Source organism: Macrobrachium nipponense, chromosome 11, assembly GCF_015104395.2.
Source record: "Macrobrachium nipponense isolate FS-2020 chromosome 11, ASM1510439v2, whole genome shotgun sequence".
NCBI classification, from domain to species: Eukaryota; Metazoa; Arthropoda; class Malacostraca; order Decapoda; family Palaemonidae; genus Macrobrachium; species Macrobrachium nipponense.
The window spans coordinates 95967583-95984257 of NC_061087.1; the positions used below are offsets into that span (position 1 = coordinate 95967583).

The window sequence follows — 16675 nt, forward strand, 5'->3', positions numbered from 1 at the left end:
TCTATTTCTTGTACGAGTCTGCGAATGATGAATGAGAGCTCTTCCGAATCTTGTCAATAAGAGCTTATCCGCTTACGCAATATAAAGTTAATGAGAAGTTTGTCAATGAGAACTAACCCATTTACGGGACAAAGAGATAATTTGTCAATGAGGGGATACCACTACTTGACAAAACGATAGTATATTGTCAATGGGGGAAATTCACTGAATTGACAAAACGTAATCCAGGAAGTCGAGCATTTTATTTCGATTCCCGTCTCAAACGAGGAAGGGGCAAGAATCCTGTTAAGAGACGGCTTACGACAGGTAGAACGACGATGTTCAATTCGGCAGCGTAAGTCCCGACTAGGAACTAACAAAATCTATCATCTGAAAAGCCCTTCAGATGGGCTAAAAAGCTTGCAAAATTATCCTGGGAAGAGGAAGAAACTCTCCAACCAGCTTCCTCTCCCGTATCAAAATTATTGGCAGTATGGCAAAGGAAGTCCTGTCTTGCGCTTTCCTCCATTTTGATGAGTGCCTTTGCAAGAATCCTACTGAACGTTGCCGAGAGTCCTGACGCGCAGGACGTCGAGCTTTTACATAACCCATAGTGCCTTACCGCAAAGTCTTGACTGCGGTAGAGCAAAAGAGATCTTTCCTTGAGCTTTCCATAACTCCATCCAATCCTGGACTTTACGGAAAAGCAACTATTACTGACAAAGACCTCTATAATTCACGAAACCCGTGGTCTTGCTGGGTTTCGAAAACGAAGTTGCCTTTTCACTTAAAGCTTCCTCCGAAGCACTGCTTACTTCACATTCTTCGCAGGCGATGTAGAAGGGATCACGAAGTTAGGTAAAAAATCTTTAGGCCCAAATCAGCTTGAAGACTTCAACAGAACAAAGTTCAGCCAGGCGACACACCTGGCGTGCGCGCGCGGCGTCCACTGACTAGCAGCGAGCACGCTCGGCGTCCATTGGCGAGCGCGAGCACTCTCGGCGCGCCCGCTCGGCGTCCACTGGCGAGCAGCGAGCACTCTCGGCGCGCCGCTCGCGCTCGGTATCCACTGGCGTTGCGCTCGGCCTCGGAGTCTACTATGGTGCGCGCTTGGCGTTGCACCCGCAGCGCGCGTCCTGGCGTCCAATCCGAATGTCCCGTCCAAGACCGTTTCCAGCGTCAAAAAAAAAAAAAAAAGCGTGCAGAAAAGCGTCACGCTCTGACAGGCGTCAAGCAGTCATGCAGCGAAACTGCCTTCAGGGAAGAGCATTAGACATCTCGGAGAGAAAAAAACCGACTGCACGAAGCAGTCTCAGGTGAAGGGTTGATCGTGTGAGAATACGCGGGGCGAGTGGGAACGCCTTCTATTCTCACAGCAACAAAGCAGGAGTCCGCGCTCAAAAGCGTCCTGCTAATATGACTTGCTTTCCCTTTTCTCGGTGGAAAGACGTACACGAGTTCAGGCGACGTTCGCTTACTTCTCACTGCAACGCATGACGAGAGAGAGAGAGAGGACGTGAAACGTCTCTTCTATAAAGCTTCTATTAGAGGGCGCGAGTCCTTCCGAAAGCTCCAAACCCTGCGCAGGGAGGACGCTTCGGAGGACGAGAAGCAATCCTTCAGGATTCGTGCACGCACGTTTGGCAGCATGGGAGTAACTTCAGGTCTGCCGAAGGCACGTCAGATCGGGTGGGAGTTCCTCGTAACCCTCCTTCGGCTTTCGACATGCTCTCTCCCTGTTCCTGGGAGTCAAGCAGAGGTCCCGGCCTAGAGGCGAAATAAGGAGGGCCGATCTGACGCACCCTCCACTACACAAGGGGCACTGTCACTGCACTTAGCCACTTCACTTTTGCTCTCCAAAGCCAGCACTTTCGATTCTAAGTTACGAATCGATAGAGTATCAGAGAAAAGGTCAAATACCTCTACAGAAACTGTTTAGGGCCGAAGGCAACATTACAGGGTTAGGAGTAACAACTACAGAAGTAGCACTTTTCACCACAATGATAGGAGAGCGAGCACCTTAGATTCCAAGATACAGATGGAATCTATAACGTAAAGGGCATTACCTCACGAGACATATTTATAGCCGTAGGCCATACTACAGGGTTAGGCAAAATAGTCTACAGGTAGGTTAGCCTACCCTGACTTTGTTTACTGATTAATTGCGTACATATGAATCATACGTCTCCTTATGGAATTAGACAAGTCTCACAACTCCTTACATGACAAATCTCAACAAAGAAGCAAGACACATAGCCCTCGTGCATATCGAGTGCGGAACTACCGAAGCTTTCGGTAGCCACACCCTATCTTAGCAGACAACACCCTCTGAAAACTAGCCTAACTAGATTCAGATATACAAAAATGAATCATATTCAAAACAATTTAAGATAGCGTATGCCTAGCCACAAATCCAAGTCAATAAATCAAAAGACAATTAGGATATTTAGCGGCCATGAAGTTTCCAAAATCCTAAGACGGAGGTACTGAAAACAGGTGTTTCCAGCACCGGCGACAGAAAAAAAATTGTGAATAGAAAATGGGACTGGTTTCCTGATACCCGCCTCCCAGAGGCGGGAATGGGTACTAACCACCTGGCGACCACTGTGTGTGCCGGAAGTTTTTGAATTTCTGTCGGACTTCAGAAAATACAGCTATATATATATCTGACAGGTAAGTTTCATGAACAAAATTCAAAGCACAAGACGAAGTAGCGGGCAGAGAGCGATGACAAGCACGTCTTGACACACCACGGCCGAAAGCAAAAGTGATTCTTCACCTCTCGGGCGCGCGGCGCACGCACGATCGGACAAGCAGTTAACTACCGTTCTCCCCTTGTTCGAAGCTTACAACCGTCCCAGCTGCCGCTAGTTACCTTCCTATTGTTAAAGGACCGAGGGTTTGTATTACGTATCGGAACAAACTAACTACTACACCTACCTTAACCTAATCTTACTTAGGATGACATGCCCTTAACCAGCCAAGGGGGCTCGCCCTTCCTGGACCCCTCCCCAAAAGTAAGCCGAAATCTTTCCGACAGCATACTACCCATTTACTAGCCTAGCTAGGGTAAACGACCAAATGGGCACCATTTCACTCAAAAAGACCACTTCTTTCACACGATATTTAACTGGTGAAACAATACAATTACGTCTTTAAGCGTACTACCATTCAAAAGATTGAAACTAAAACTTTTGAATGGTATGCTTAAATATATAGGTAAATGGAGCAAGTGCATATCCGCGGAACGGCGCATTGCACCTTATTCGCATAAATATTCTTGGCAAGCTCGTTTGTTCTGGCAAGAGGTATTGTTTGGCTGCACACAATAGCCTCAGGGTTAAGATCAACTGGGTACTTAGGAGCTGTTACTGCGTACCGCGGATGTGCAAACTACCCTATGTAATTGTAGTGTTGTTTCACCAATTAAATAGTTAAAAAAGTTTTTTTTTCCAAGTGAAATGGTGCCCATTTGGTCATTTACCCTATAGTATGACCTAGCAAAGGTAGGTTGCCATAGGTATTCTGGAGTTTTCTTTTTTTAATTTTCAAAGCAAAATGAACCCATGGATGGAATCGTCGGGAGAATTTCAATAGTAGCTAGCCTAGTAGTGGGCACACACAAAACCACAGTTATGAATGGAATAGGCTACATTGGGTAATTTATGGACTTAGAGAGTAGCCTACTAGCCTAGGGGGAAACATCACAACAGGCCAACCCTCATCACGGTAGACGGGTCTTATTCACTCGATATTTAATTGGTGAAACATGAATACAATTGCAACTCTAAGCATACCATTTAAAAGACTGAAGTTTCGTCAACATATTGTGATATATGAAAGCCCCATACGAACTAAAATAAGCATGTGAGCTCTTCGTAAAATATGTTTTCAAGGCAGTTTTGAAATCCAATATGGCGGCTACGTTTTTCATGGACGGTTCTCATCAGTGACGGCCACCATCTTTCCCCAGCCTTCCCAGCACTCATTTGAACAATGTTAGCGTATGTATGTAACGTTTATTGATCTTACTCAAGATTGCAGTTGTAATCAGCACAATAAAACAACATTTTGTTGCCTATATTAGTGAAAGTATGAAACTTGTTATTCCCGGGGTTATGGTTGGAACTGAATTCATTCTTACCTTGTAATCGGCGGTTTTTATCCTTACTGCCATCACAACTGAAACTCCACAGTGCTTATTTGATTGTTATTATACACATTTTGGTCTCAGTTCACTCCACATTGCACTTTACTTTAAACCCGTTGCTGTTCCTGGTTTCTAAGCGCGCGCGCCATAAACACAATTACAAACAGCAGACGACGACAGACGACGAAACTGCAAAGTTTTATTCCCTAAACTGTTTACTTTACTCGTTATTTAGTTTAAATTTACATTGTTATTTAAAAATTTTGATTTAATTCATGTATATTATCCCTTTTTTGCAACCAAATTACCCCGAAAAATTACAGATATTTCTAACGTAGATAAAATGACAATTTGTCGAAAATTGCATTTTTCCTAACTATACAAACCTGAGGTCCTTTAACAATAGGAAGTAGCTAGCGGCAGCTGGAACGGTCGTAAGCTTCGAACAAGGGGAGAACGGTAGTTAACTGCTTGTCCGATCGTCGCGCACATGGGAGGATAAACAAATCACTTTTGCTTTTGGCCCATGCAAAATACGCAGAGTGAGGGTGGCATGAGGAGGGACTATATGTAAAGGACCTCAGGTTGTATAGTTAGGAAAAATGCAATTTTCGACAAATTGTCATTTGTTTCCGATACGTAAGTACAAACCCTCGGGTCCTTTAACAACAATAGGAAGACTCACTTCTTGGTGGGAGGAATCTGAGTCTTTTGATGAACAGACTGGTGTTCGTCCATCCCTGGAATGCCTCCCTGGTCGTAAGAGCGAGGGAGGGATCCAAGCCTCTGTCCGATTGATCGGGGTGTGCACCGCAGGATCAATGGTCAGACCTCTGGGCCGAGTACTAAGAGAGAGGCAAGCGTATCTCTTTGTACCAGCATTGTAAGAACTTTTTCCTATACATGAGCAAATGTAAAGTAATGGGTTTGTCTCATGTCGGCATCCACTTTCTCCCCCTTGTTGGAGAAAGTGGTGGATATTTACTCCTATCTCTAGTTAAAGAGGTAGGATGGGGCTCTGTTGAATAGCTTACCTGCATCTGACTCCCTTCCAGCAAGGTAACGACCGTATCCCTCTGCCCACAGGTAGAGGTAGAAAAAGATGGTGAAGAGAAGCCAGTCACTCTCTCATTCACGCATTCATTCTCACCCAGTCATACCAGGAATCGATGCTGTTCTGCCTGCTCGGGTGCTGGTAAGCTTACACAACGTGTTGAGCAGCCACAAAGGTCCCAAGGAAAAAAAGTATCCAAGGATGCTTGTGGGCAATATCCGAAGGTAGAAGGACGTGAAGGTGGTCTGGTTGGCCCAGACACCTGCCTCAGGACCTGCGCCACGGAGAAGTTCTTACGGAACGCTAAGGAGGGTCCGATACCCTCTGACTTCGTGGGCTCTCGGACGGAGCGTACGGATGTCGTCGCTACCATCAGCTTCGTACGCTCTCCTGATCACCTCACGCAGCCAGAAAGAAAAGCGTGTTCTTGGAGACTTCTTTCTTGGTAACCCCAGTGCTAACGAAGAGGCGTCGACACTCAGGCCTGAGATGTCGAGTTCTCTTCAGATAGCGCCGTAGCGCCCTCACAGGACAAAGCAGCATCTCATCCGCATCATTATCGGTGAAGTCCAGGAGGAGGGGATCGTGAAAGACTCGAACCTGTCGTCAGGGATCGATGGATTCTGAGTCTTAGCTACGAAGTTCGGGACGAAATCGAGCGTCACAGATCCCAGCCTCTGGTATGTTTAACATCATAAGAAAGGCCATGTAGTTCCCCTAACTCTCTTCGCCGATGCCAGGGCCAGCAAGAAGAGGGTCTTGAGGGTCAGATCCTGTCTGACGACTCTCGGAGTGGCTCCGAAGGGTCTTCGAGTCAAACTCTAAGTACGAGAGTCACATCCCACGCAGGGGGCCTGAGTTCCCTGGGTGGGCAAGACCTTTCGAAGCTCCATCATTAGTAAGGATATCTCGAACGAATTCGAGATGTCCAGTCCCCTCAGTTTTAGGACGAGAGCCAGGGCGGCTCTATATCCCTTAACTGTGGGTACTGAGAGGAGCTTCTCTCGAGCGAAGAAACACGAGGAAATCCGCTACCTGCTGAAGAGTGCTCTGAGAGGAGACAGACCCTGTCTACGACACCAACCACAGAAGACGGCCCACTTCCCCTGGTACACAGCTGCAGAGGACTGTCGGACGTGTCCAGCCATCTCTGTTGCTGCGCTACGAGAAAAGCCTCTCGTTCGCAGAGATGGTGGATAACAGCCAGCCGTGAAGTTGAAGGACTGGACTGCTTGGTGGGTACCGTTCTACGTGTGGCTGGGCTAGAAGGTTTGTGCCAAGTGGGTAGCTCTCTAGGTGCGTTCCAAAGCAAGAAGAGCCAGCAGGTCCGGATACCAAACGGCTTGTGGGCCGTTTGGGGAGTCCACCAGGATCATTCTGAGATTGGGAGTGACCAGCGCTCGACCTGATCACTTTCCGAATCAGACAAAGAAGGGAGGAAAAGGCGTACGCGAAGAGGTTGTCCCAGGGTGTTGGAGAGCGTCCTCTGCAGCTGCCCATGGGTCCGGCAAACAGCTGAAAAGAAAACCTGAAGTTTTCTGTTGTGCGGGTGGCGAAACAGGTCTAAGAGCCTTTCCGCACGTCTTGGTGTAGAGACCATTCGGTCCCTATCACCTGATCCCGACGGCTGAGCTTGTCTGCTACTACATTCCTCTTGCCTGGAATGTAGCGTGCTGACAGCTCTATCGAGTGAGCCGTGGCCCACTCGTGCACCTGCACCGTCAACTGATGGAGCGGAAGAGACACTAGCCCCCGCCCCCCCTGCTTGTTGACATATGCCACTACTGTGGTTGTTGTCGCACATCAACACCACTGGAGTGTCCCACCAAGCGGTCCTGAAACCTCTTGGAGAGCGTGAACGCCGCCTTGAGTTCCAGGACATTGATGTGAAGTGAATTCTTCGTGACGGTCCCACACACCTGCAGTCAGCAACTCCTCCAGGTGTGCGCCCCATCCCTCGGTCGATGCGTCTGAGAACAGAAGCATCTCCGGGGGGGTGGGAGTGCGTATGGGCACTCCTCTTAAAGAGGTTCTTGTCGTCGAGCCACCAAGGCTAGGTCCTGCCTTACCTTGTCCGTGATAGCCACGGGAAAGTAAGGAGGATCCTTGGCCTGAGACCAAACTCTCCCTTAGTCTCCACTGGAGAGTACCGCAGGTGAAGACGCCCGTGAGGGACTAACTTCTCGAGTGACGACAAGATGGCCGATCACGACTTGCCATTGCTGTGCTGCCTGGTTCCTGCCGAGACAGGAACCGGCCGGCTGCCTCCCTGAATTTGCTGATACGCAAGTCTGCGGGAAAGACTTGCCCTGCTACCGTGTCTATCAGCATACCCAGGTACTTCATCTTCTGCTTGGGTTCGAGGTCGGACTTCTCGTAGTTTATCACGATCCCCAGGATCGCGACAAAAACTTGAGGAGTCGATCTCGTCCTGTAGCAACTGCGAGCGGGAGCTCGCCAGGACTAGCCAATCGTCGAGATACCTCAGAAGACGTATCCCGTTCGAATGGGCCCAAGCCGACACCAGAGTGAACACTCGCGTGAACACTGTGGGGCGGTTGAGAGACCGAAAACAAGTGCCCTGAATTGGTACACCGTCCCGTCGAAGATGAAGCGGGAGGTACTTTCTGGAGGACTGATGGATGGGTATTGGAAAATACGCGTCCTTCAGGTCCACTGAAAGCATGAGATCGTTCCCCCTGATTGAGTCGAGCAATGAGCGTGCCGACTCCATCGTGAACCGCGTCGTGCGAACGTAACGCGGTTCGGGGGAGGCAGGGGAGAGAGGTCTATCACCGGACGCCAGCCCCCCAATGCCTTCTCCACTAGGAGAGGCGGCTGTAAAAAGACCCGGTGACTGGTCCTCCACGATTTCTACAGCTCGTTTCGCCAGCATGGTCTGATCTCCCTGTCGAAGAGCGTTGTCCTTTGCTGATCCCCGGACATAGGTCTGTAGATGGACCGGTTTGGAGATGAGGGGGGGCCGAGACTCGAAGGGTAGTAGATATCCCTCCCGAAGGACGTCTACTATCCAGTTCTCGGTCGCCGTAGCGCTGCCAAGTCGCCCAATGGCTCGCTAGGCACCCCCCCACTTCCGGCAGCAGGTGAGGGGGAACGCCGTCCCTAGCGTTTCCCTCGACGTTTCGACTTCTTTCCAGCACCTCCTCGGGAAAGGAGGGCTGGGAGGAGGGCTGGTTGCGGCCTCCTCTAGCAGAAGTTGAAACAACTGGAGTCTTCACACGGGGTTTGGACGGTTTGGTGCAAACCGTTTTCGCCGCCGTGGAAGCGCTAGCCAAGCTCTTTGGTTTGGCCGCAGTTACTCGAGGTTGCCAGAACAGAAACCTTCGAGACTGCCTGGTGGACTAAGCGGTCACTCTCGTCAGTGCGCCGCCGTTCCACCGCAGCGTCCACCATCTCTCCAGGAAAGAGAGCTGGGGGGGAACTCCTAAGAGGTCCATTTCGTAGCCCCCGAGTGCCGCCTCACGCCCGGCCCCCTTGGTCACTCGGGTAAGGACTGCGTCCCTACGTCGAAGAAACCAAGTTTGGCCCACAGGTTAGCAGCTGATGGGCGAGGTAAGAGATTGCTCTTCCTCCAGACTGGCACAGTCTCCTGAAAGAGCGTCGTCTTCGAGAGCAGAACTCCCAGAGCCGGCCGCTACTTTGGATATTGTGAGGGACCACAAATCCAACCAGGAAACTGCCTGGAATGCTGCCATAGCGGTAGATTCCAGGGCAAGTGCCTCCTGCTGCGAGAACCATAGGTTCTCCGACAGGAGCTGCTGCAGGGACACACCTGGAGTCAGCCTCGCTAAACTCCGGGTTAACCTGTTTCGGCAGTATCGGGTCTTCCGATGGCACGTAAAATCGCCTCTGCCGCTGTAGAGGAGGAGGAAGCAGCTTAGAGGACCGTCCGGAATTTTAGCGAGTCCTCCCGTCCGGAGACGAGATTCTCCACCTGATCCAGGACCGAGTCCGCAAGCTCCGATCTGGGCAACCCCATCATCATTTTGGGCTCCCTCTTGGGACCCCAAAATGATTCGAGCCGGGACATGGGCTCTGCTGGTGGTAGCGGCGATCCTTCCGCAAGGTCATTATGCAGACGCATCAGCTTAATGACCTCTGCGAAGTTCCTCTGTATCTCAGGCGTTACAGCGTCTTGTGGAGTAGGACCGTCCAGTCCCTCCAGCAAGAGCATATCCCTCGATACTCCTCCTTCAGAAGGAGGAAACAGCGACAGACCCCTGACGGTCGCCTCCAACTACTTGCGCGTATGTTCTGGTCGGTCCTAAGACCGTGCCTGAGCCGTACGGCGTCATAGCTGGGTCACGAGCGGGCGACCTCTCGTGCTGATCGCTCCTTGGTACCTCGCTCCTCCCGGTATAGCCCGAGGAGGTTGAAGGTACGGGAGAGGCAGACCTGACGCTCCCCCTCGCTCGCTGGCAGGACCAGCGTGCGTGGAGGGCTGCTGCTGATCGTAAAAAACAACCCGCGGTGACGGTCGAGCAGCAGGCCTAGCCTTGCCGCTCGCCTGGGGCGATTGGCTCGGCTGAGAACGTCGAGACCGATCTCTAGCGTCAGGCGAGCTGCCGCTGGTCACCGTCTCCGCCCGGTCCCATCGGGAGAGGCGGACGGGTGACCTGCTTAGGCTCTCTGTCGCGTCGAGACCCGGCCAGAGTCCTCTCGGCGCTCAAACCGCTGGTACCAGCCGTGGTGGCTGGTACCGGCGGCCGTGGGGGGGACTCCTTCCTCGCCTCAACCCGTGGCCGGTCAGCGACCGTCACGTCAGCCCGAGCAGCCAGTTGATCGCTGCGAGAGCGTCCACTGGCTGGCGAGAGTCGTGTGCACGACTCTCGCCAGTCTTCTGCTCCGCGCCGCTGTCTTGACGGCGAGCGAGCTCGGGCGTCAAAACTTTGGCTGGACGGTCCTCTTTGGAAGAGCGTCCACTCGGTGCTTCTCGCGAACGAGAAGCGGCCGAGACGGAACCTGGTTTAGCGGCAGAACCGCTAGCACAGGTGAGGACGCACCATCCGAGGCTGGTGCACCTCTGGTCCCCGTCGACTTCTTCTTTGCAGAAGAAGCGACGGGGCCCCGTTCCCGAAGGAACAGGGAGGACCAGCAGAAGAGCTCCCCAGCTCGCCTGAGCGAGCCGGGCCCTTAGAAGATCCCGAAGGAGTCTTCTTAGGGGGGGAGAGGCAGCTCTTCTTTTCGGCTGTTTAGCCTTAGAAAGTTCGAAGGGAAGGAGAGGCAGGACGACGAAGAAGATTTGAGAGACGCGACGACACCTTCTCCTCTTCCTCTTCTTCTTCGCCATGGCTCCGCAGAACACCGACGTCAGGTCGGTTCCATCCAGGAGGGAGCCGGGGCAGTTGCCGAAGCAACAGGGCCCGACTGCACCTGTCCGGAAAGACCTGAGACTGTGACAGCAACACCAGCAGCAGGAACAACAGGAACAGGTCCGGGAACAGCAGGAACGGCAGGAACATCTGAAAGGGAATGTGCAGGCCGATCTGAAAGGGAAAGAGTAGCTGGAACGGCAACAGGTACGGCAGGCACGGCAGGTACCACGGAGAGCCAGGCGTCCTGTCGGCAGTCACCGTCATCCGTGGCACTGGCGGCAGGTCCAGGGGGGTACTCTTTGGGCAGCGGAAGTCCGGGGCCGGCAAAGGAAAAAATCCAGGTGGTGGTGGCACCGTCCTCCTTGGCACGGCAGCAATGGGTTTTTGTATAGCCACCGTGGGTGTCACCGACATTATATGGGGCGTATATACCAGATGTGGTGGCATCTCATACGCTGGTGTAGTTATTGTGGTAGTAGTGGTGGTCACCGAACCATGAGTGACCACCGCCGACCCCGCCAACCGCTGAAGCAACCCCTGGATGCTGGGCATTCCCTGCAGTCCCAGCGACTCCCACAAAACCTGTCTCCCAAGTCGTCCTTCGCTGATGGCACACCTGCGGAAGCAATAGTCGGGTTAGTTGGAGGGGCTTCCTCGCGCCCTGGGGAAGAAACACCCCCCCCAGAGCGGACGGAAGACCACGAGTTACAGCTGTACGTCCGGGTAGCGGGCGGCCCTCATCCCACACTCGACGGATCGAGAGAGGAAAAGGACTTCCGCTACCCCCCCCGCAGGGGAAGGCGCGAAAACGTGGGGGCTGGCCGGGGGGCAGGAAAGAGGACGAAAGTGTCCGTCACCAAAAGGAGGTCACTGGACTTTCGATGACTTCTGGCCGGCCTAAGTCTCTTCCTGCCCTCGTACAGCACCCACTGCGCCTCGGACCAATTAATACATATGACACAAGGTTCGTTGCGGGAGCACTCTCGCCCCCCGGCAACGAGTACAAACCTCATGGGGGTCCACGGTCAACGAATGACCTGAAACCTCCACATCTACGCCCCTCCAGCCCGGGACACACTCTACGGGCGACTGGATGGGCGCGGTGATATCTCCATTTCTTCCAATTCACTCATTGCAAGATCAATAGAATTGTAAAAGTACTTACAGTCACTCCTGATTTATACAGAAAGAGAGGCAAATACTCAAACTCAAAGCAAACGACAAAGCGGGCAGAGCGATGGCGAACACGTCCTTCCCACACACGGCCGAAAGCAAAAGTGATTTGTTTGTTTACCTCCCAGTCGCGCTTGGCGCGCGACAATCGGACAAGCAGTTAACTACCGTTCTCCCTTGTTCGAAGCTTACGACCGTTCCAGCTGCCGCTAGCTACTTCCTATTGTTAAAGGACCGAGGTTTGTTATTACGTATCGGAAACAAATGCAAATGTTTCTAACGTTTTCGTACATCTGGCTGCCGAAAAACCATAGAGGAAACGATACGGAAAAGTGCATAGAGGAACGACTACTACGTTTTTTTTTTTTTTTTTGCTTTTTTGTTTTTGGTTTTGCTAGCACTTTTCATTGATTTCAGTCTTTATAGTATTTTGAATTTCTTAAATAATCGTATGCCAGAAATAAATGTAACCTTTAATGTTTTGCATGCTAAGAATGGCAAAATCATCGTTGCCACATAGTGGAGGCTTCACACATACGCCGTTCCATTATTATAAACTGTTTCCATGAATTCTAGTTGTCATAGTAATGCAATAATGATAAAATTGCTTTAATATTTATGTATATATACTTCCAATACATAGCCTAATTTCACCAATTTCAACGTTTTGTTTATAGTCTTATACCCAGTTTGGAGGGTCAATGTTCGTTACTAAAGAATCTGTAACCTCCTTAAGTCGTTCAGTTGACATAGTAACCTGAGGCCATATTTTCACTCGCTGAAATGACCATATCCGGGTGAGGGGCAAGTGGGACCCATCCCTTTGCCCTACGTGATGTACCATGTTCGTTATTACTAACTAATATAATATTTATTACCTGCAATATAACTGTTGTGCATGAAAATTTTTTTAATATTTTTAAACTAAAATTAGAGCATACATAAACCACACAAATTGTCATAAAAAGAAAACATAAATCAAGTGGCTATATTGTTTAAATAAACATGTCTTCGTGATGAAAATTAGCGCACGCACGGATTCCTTCCCAACCTCTCTCCAAAATATTACCCAACACAAAACCAGCATTCACAAAGGGTTCCCCCCAACCATGTAGGGTATATAGGAGGTTAATAATTAACAATAAACAACACAACCTCATTCATCAGCAACACTATACGCTATGAGGAGACATGTCTGCCAAATTTTCAAAACAACTTTACACTTGTGTGACAGACCTTTGAATGGTTTTCGAGACAAACCCTGAGGCTATAATTATTGGATTATAGGGATTTTCATTTCCAGGTATTTTAATGTCCCTTCCTATTCTGTCCTTCTCCTCTCTCTTCTCCTCTCGCTCTCTCTCTCTCTCTCTCTATCTCTCTCTCTCTCTCTCTCTCTCTCTCTCTCTCTCTCTCTCGCTCTCTCATACAAATTTTAAATTTTATACCTATGTCCTGCTTAACTATTTTGCGAGCACTAGTAGATGCACTACATCATCATTACGACTGAATTAAAAACTTGAAAGTATTTAATTAATGCTATACAAGTATGAAATATATGTTTTCTTGTTCATTTTTCGAATTACGATAAAAGAAACAGAGAGAGAGAGAGAGAGAGAGAGAGAGAGAGAGAGAGAGAGAGGAGAGAGAGAGAGAGAGAGTTGAGTGACAGTGTATAATATATCGTCAATGGGCAGGTAACAACCGAGTGAATCGTTAGATATATCCACCAATGTAAACTACTATTATTAGATAGATAGATGGAAAAATCATAGAAAATAAGTTTAAACTGCAACAACTTTCAGAGAGAGAGAAGGGAAGGTGAAGGAAGGAAGGAGGACAGGGTGGCGGTGGAGGTGGGGGGAGAGGGTAGGTGGAGCTGTTTACTGGTGTGTTCCTATCCATTTCTGGATAATGGGAGTTTTGGTCTATTAGTACAAGGACAAGTGTAGTTATTCTTTACTATTAGTGATTCACGATACCCTTATAAATTACGGCACTGGGGGTAATGCACTAAAGAAAAATCTCGTTCTGTTACGATGTTCGTTACAGAAATAGGTATTGCCCAAAAACGTGCGTGCACTGTCTCTGAAAACCCATAGTTAGACAGCTGCTTAGTTGTCAATCAAGTTTTTACCTAACCAAGTATTTTTACAAGCTAGCTATTGAATAAATTTTTTCTCAGTCAAAAAAACATATGCCCCTCAATGCTAACTTTCCTCTTTTAACGACTTTTCTTTTGGTCATTGCAAATTCGGCCCCATAATTCGATGGTGGCGAAAACAGACAGAGGCCCATGGACCGAAAACGATTGGTCACACTACGGCGATAATCCAGCAGTAAAACATCTTCATATATCCAAAAAGTAAATAATAAAGATATATAAGCGGCATTACGATATAACAATTACATGTATAGCTGTTAACAATCTGCATGAATAACTGTAAACTGTTCTGCAATGACAGTTGAGTATAGCAATTATTTACAATAGGTACGAAAGTCAAGATGTCGTGACGTCATAATACAGAACTTGAAAGAACGTTCTAATTCAGAAAAATAATTACTTAAATTTGAGTCAGAGTAGAGTTACTTTTTCAATAACGAATATTTTCAAATTAATCATCATAAAATATGTAAAATATTGATGTGTTTTACTACATTTAAAAATTAGCCAAGAGCACGTCTCTCGTCATCTTCTACCCAACAGCTGTTTTTACGCCTGGCTTGTTGTTGATGAGAAATCGTGTTTCGATTGTTGTGATAAAAGTGCTCCAGCGTCTGTGGGTACAAGTGGTGTGCGGATTTATCACAGGAAATGGTTAGTTTATTGACACAAGCTACTCCGTAAACATCGAGATGGCGTCAATCTTCTAAATACCTCGAGTTGTAAGTAAAAATGTTGAACGCGTTTTGGTGAGATTTGCACTACGTTTGAGACCGTTTTCAGTACCCTCTGTTTAAATCTTAAAATTTGGCCTTAATTTCTAACTTTGGAGAAAATACTTACTTCGAAAGGAGAGTAGAGGTCTATAGCTCCGTTTCTCACCAACAACAAGTCGCGACTGATGCCCATCTCGGGTGTCAGGACGCGTTATAATGTACTTTTTCGGAGGGTGGCTTGCATTGATGGTAGGTGGCCTGCTTGGCCTGCTGTGATGTTCTACCCTATAAGTGGGGTATGCAAATGGGAAAGCATTCATTTTCTACTTCACTCATAAGATTAACCTGAATCCCAACTGGTCGTAGGAAATCCTTAGTAGGACTCCAGAGTAACTTAACGTGGGTTAGGCTCGTCGACTTTCAATTACATCTGGCATGACCTACAAACCAGTCTACTTCGTTCTTTGTCTAGCCTACACCCTAGGGTAGGTTAACAGCATTGACAATGATACCTATTGAATGATAATCTGGCTACGAATGGCTAATCATCCCTGGCATAAGGCCCTAAACGTAAACACAAGACCACCCTTAGGGTGCCGAGACCAAGGAAAACACTGTGTACTAACCACTGGCAAACCATCTAACCACTCGATTAGCATTTGGGGCACCACCTGGCCCCCAAGGAGCAATTCCAACGCCGCTGACATCTTCCATTCACTTCTGTTCACTGCACATGAACGGCAAACAACGGAGAACGGCGACGTTCTACATAACAAGGCGTTCAAACGGTGCACAATAACAGCTGATCGGAGGCGGACGAGCTGGCTGGCGATACGAAATGAATTCGCCTGTGGTCGTCTTCTCTTGGGACAAAACGCACCGTCTTCTTTACTTTTCGACAGTGTTCGAATGTGATCTGCTTTCAGGGTGTTTTATTTCTTATACAACTTAAGAGTTAATTTAATAGCAACTTCTTGTATTAGTAATACTCTCAGCTAAAAGGTGGTGCCGGATCACTTCGCGACAGATCATTAGACTTCGACTTGAAAACATGTGGTTATGTGGTTAACACCCAGCTGCCAGTGATGTTGCACTTTTACGTCTCTTTAAGAGATTAACTCAGCTATTTTGGATTGTAATTCAGCATACCATATGAAAAGATTTACTGAAGTGTATAGTTTACATCTGTCTGCTAACAAATTCAGTTTTATATAAGATAACATTGTTTTATTGCCGAATGGAAATGAAATGAAGACGAAGGGTAAATATTTTTTCTGAAATGCAACTATGACAGCAAGATTAATTTCTATTGATCACTAGAGCTCGAAAGATCGAAAAGGCATGAAACCGTATGGCTATAGAATTACTTTCATATATAAAAACGATGCTAAAAGTAGCACTAATGACGCCAGTCCCATAAAAATATATCAACGTAGCACACTAATGGCGCCCGACCCATAAAAATATAAAATCCATAAGATAGCTGACATAAGTGTGTACTATTTGCCTTCAAAGCCGATGGTCTAAGAATGAATGAACAATTTCTGTTTACGCCGAATAATATTTTTCCCATATTATTCTATTAGCAATACGATCAAGTTTGGTCAGATCTTCGACTCCGGACATAGATTTCATCGATCAGAACTTGGGTCATCCAATTGCGCTCAGGGAATATTAAAGTTTTGGAGGGAGGGATAATATTTTTCATTCGCCGAAATTGTGGGAAGAAGACGCAAATACATTATCAACAGGCTAAGAACTTAAAAGAGCAATACGAAGTATAGAAATGGCCAGTTGCACGAGATTCTTTGTACAGAAGCGACTGATGAGAACACAGAAAATAATATTTAACTTCCTGTGCATACGTATGTCGTTATCATCATTCGTGTTCTGTTTTACTTTGGCATTTTACATAAACAATCACAGATAAAATTACACATTATTGGAACCAAGACTGAGTAAAAAGAAAATGACATTTATAAGTTGCTCCAAGACCAAAATAGATGCGAAACTTTCAGGTATTTAAGAAGAAATGAAAGGTATATATATTCAACAACAATCATAGCAGGAATGGACACGCTGTTAAAGAAAATTATAAACTGT

The 16675-nt window shown here is 48.0% G+C and overlaps 1 protein-coding gene across 1 annotated transcript in view; it reads right to left on the minus strand.

The window, feature by feature from the left end:
• The window catches only part of LOC135207610 (codanin-1-like), a gene marked incomplete at its 3' end in the record, with an annotated part of 75931 nt that extends 60374 nt beyond the window's left edge, over positions 1-15557 (minus strand). The window contains 1 exon segment of the mRNA XM_064239477.1: positions 15199-15557. Within this exon segment, the coding sequence (XP_064095547.1) occupies positions 15199-15279 (81 nt within the window).
• Positions 15558-16675: the final 1118 nt, after the last annotated feature.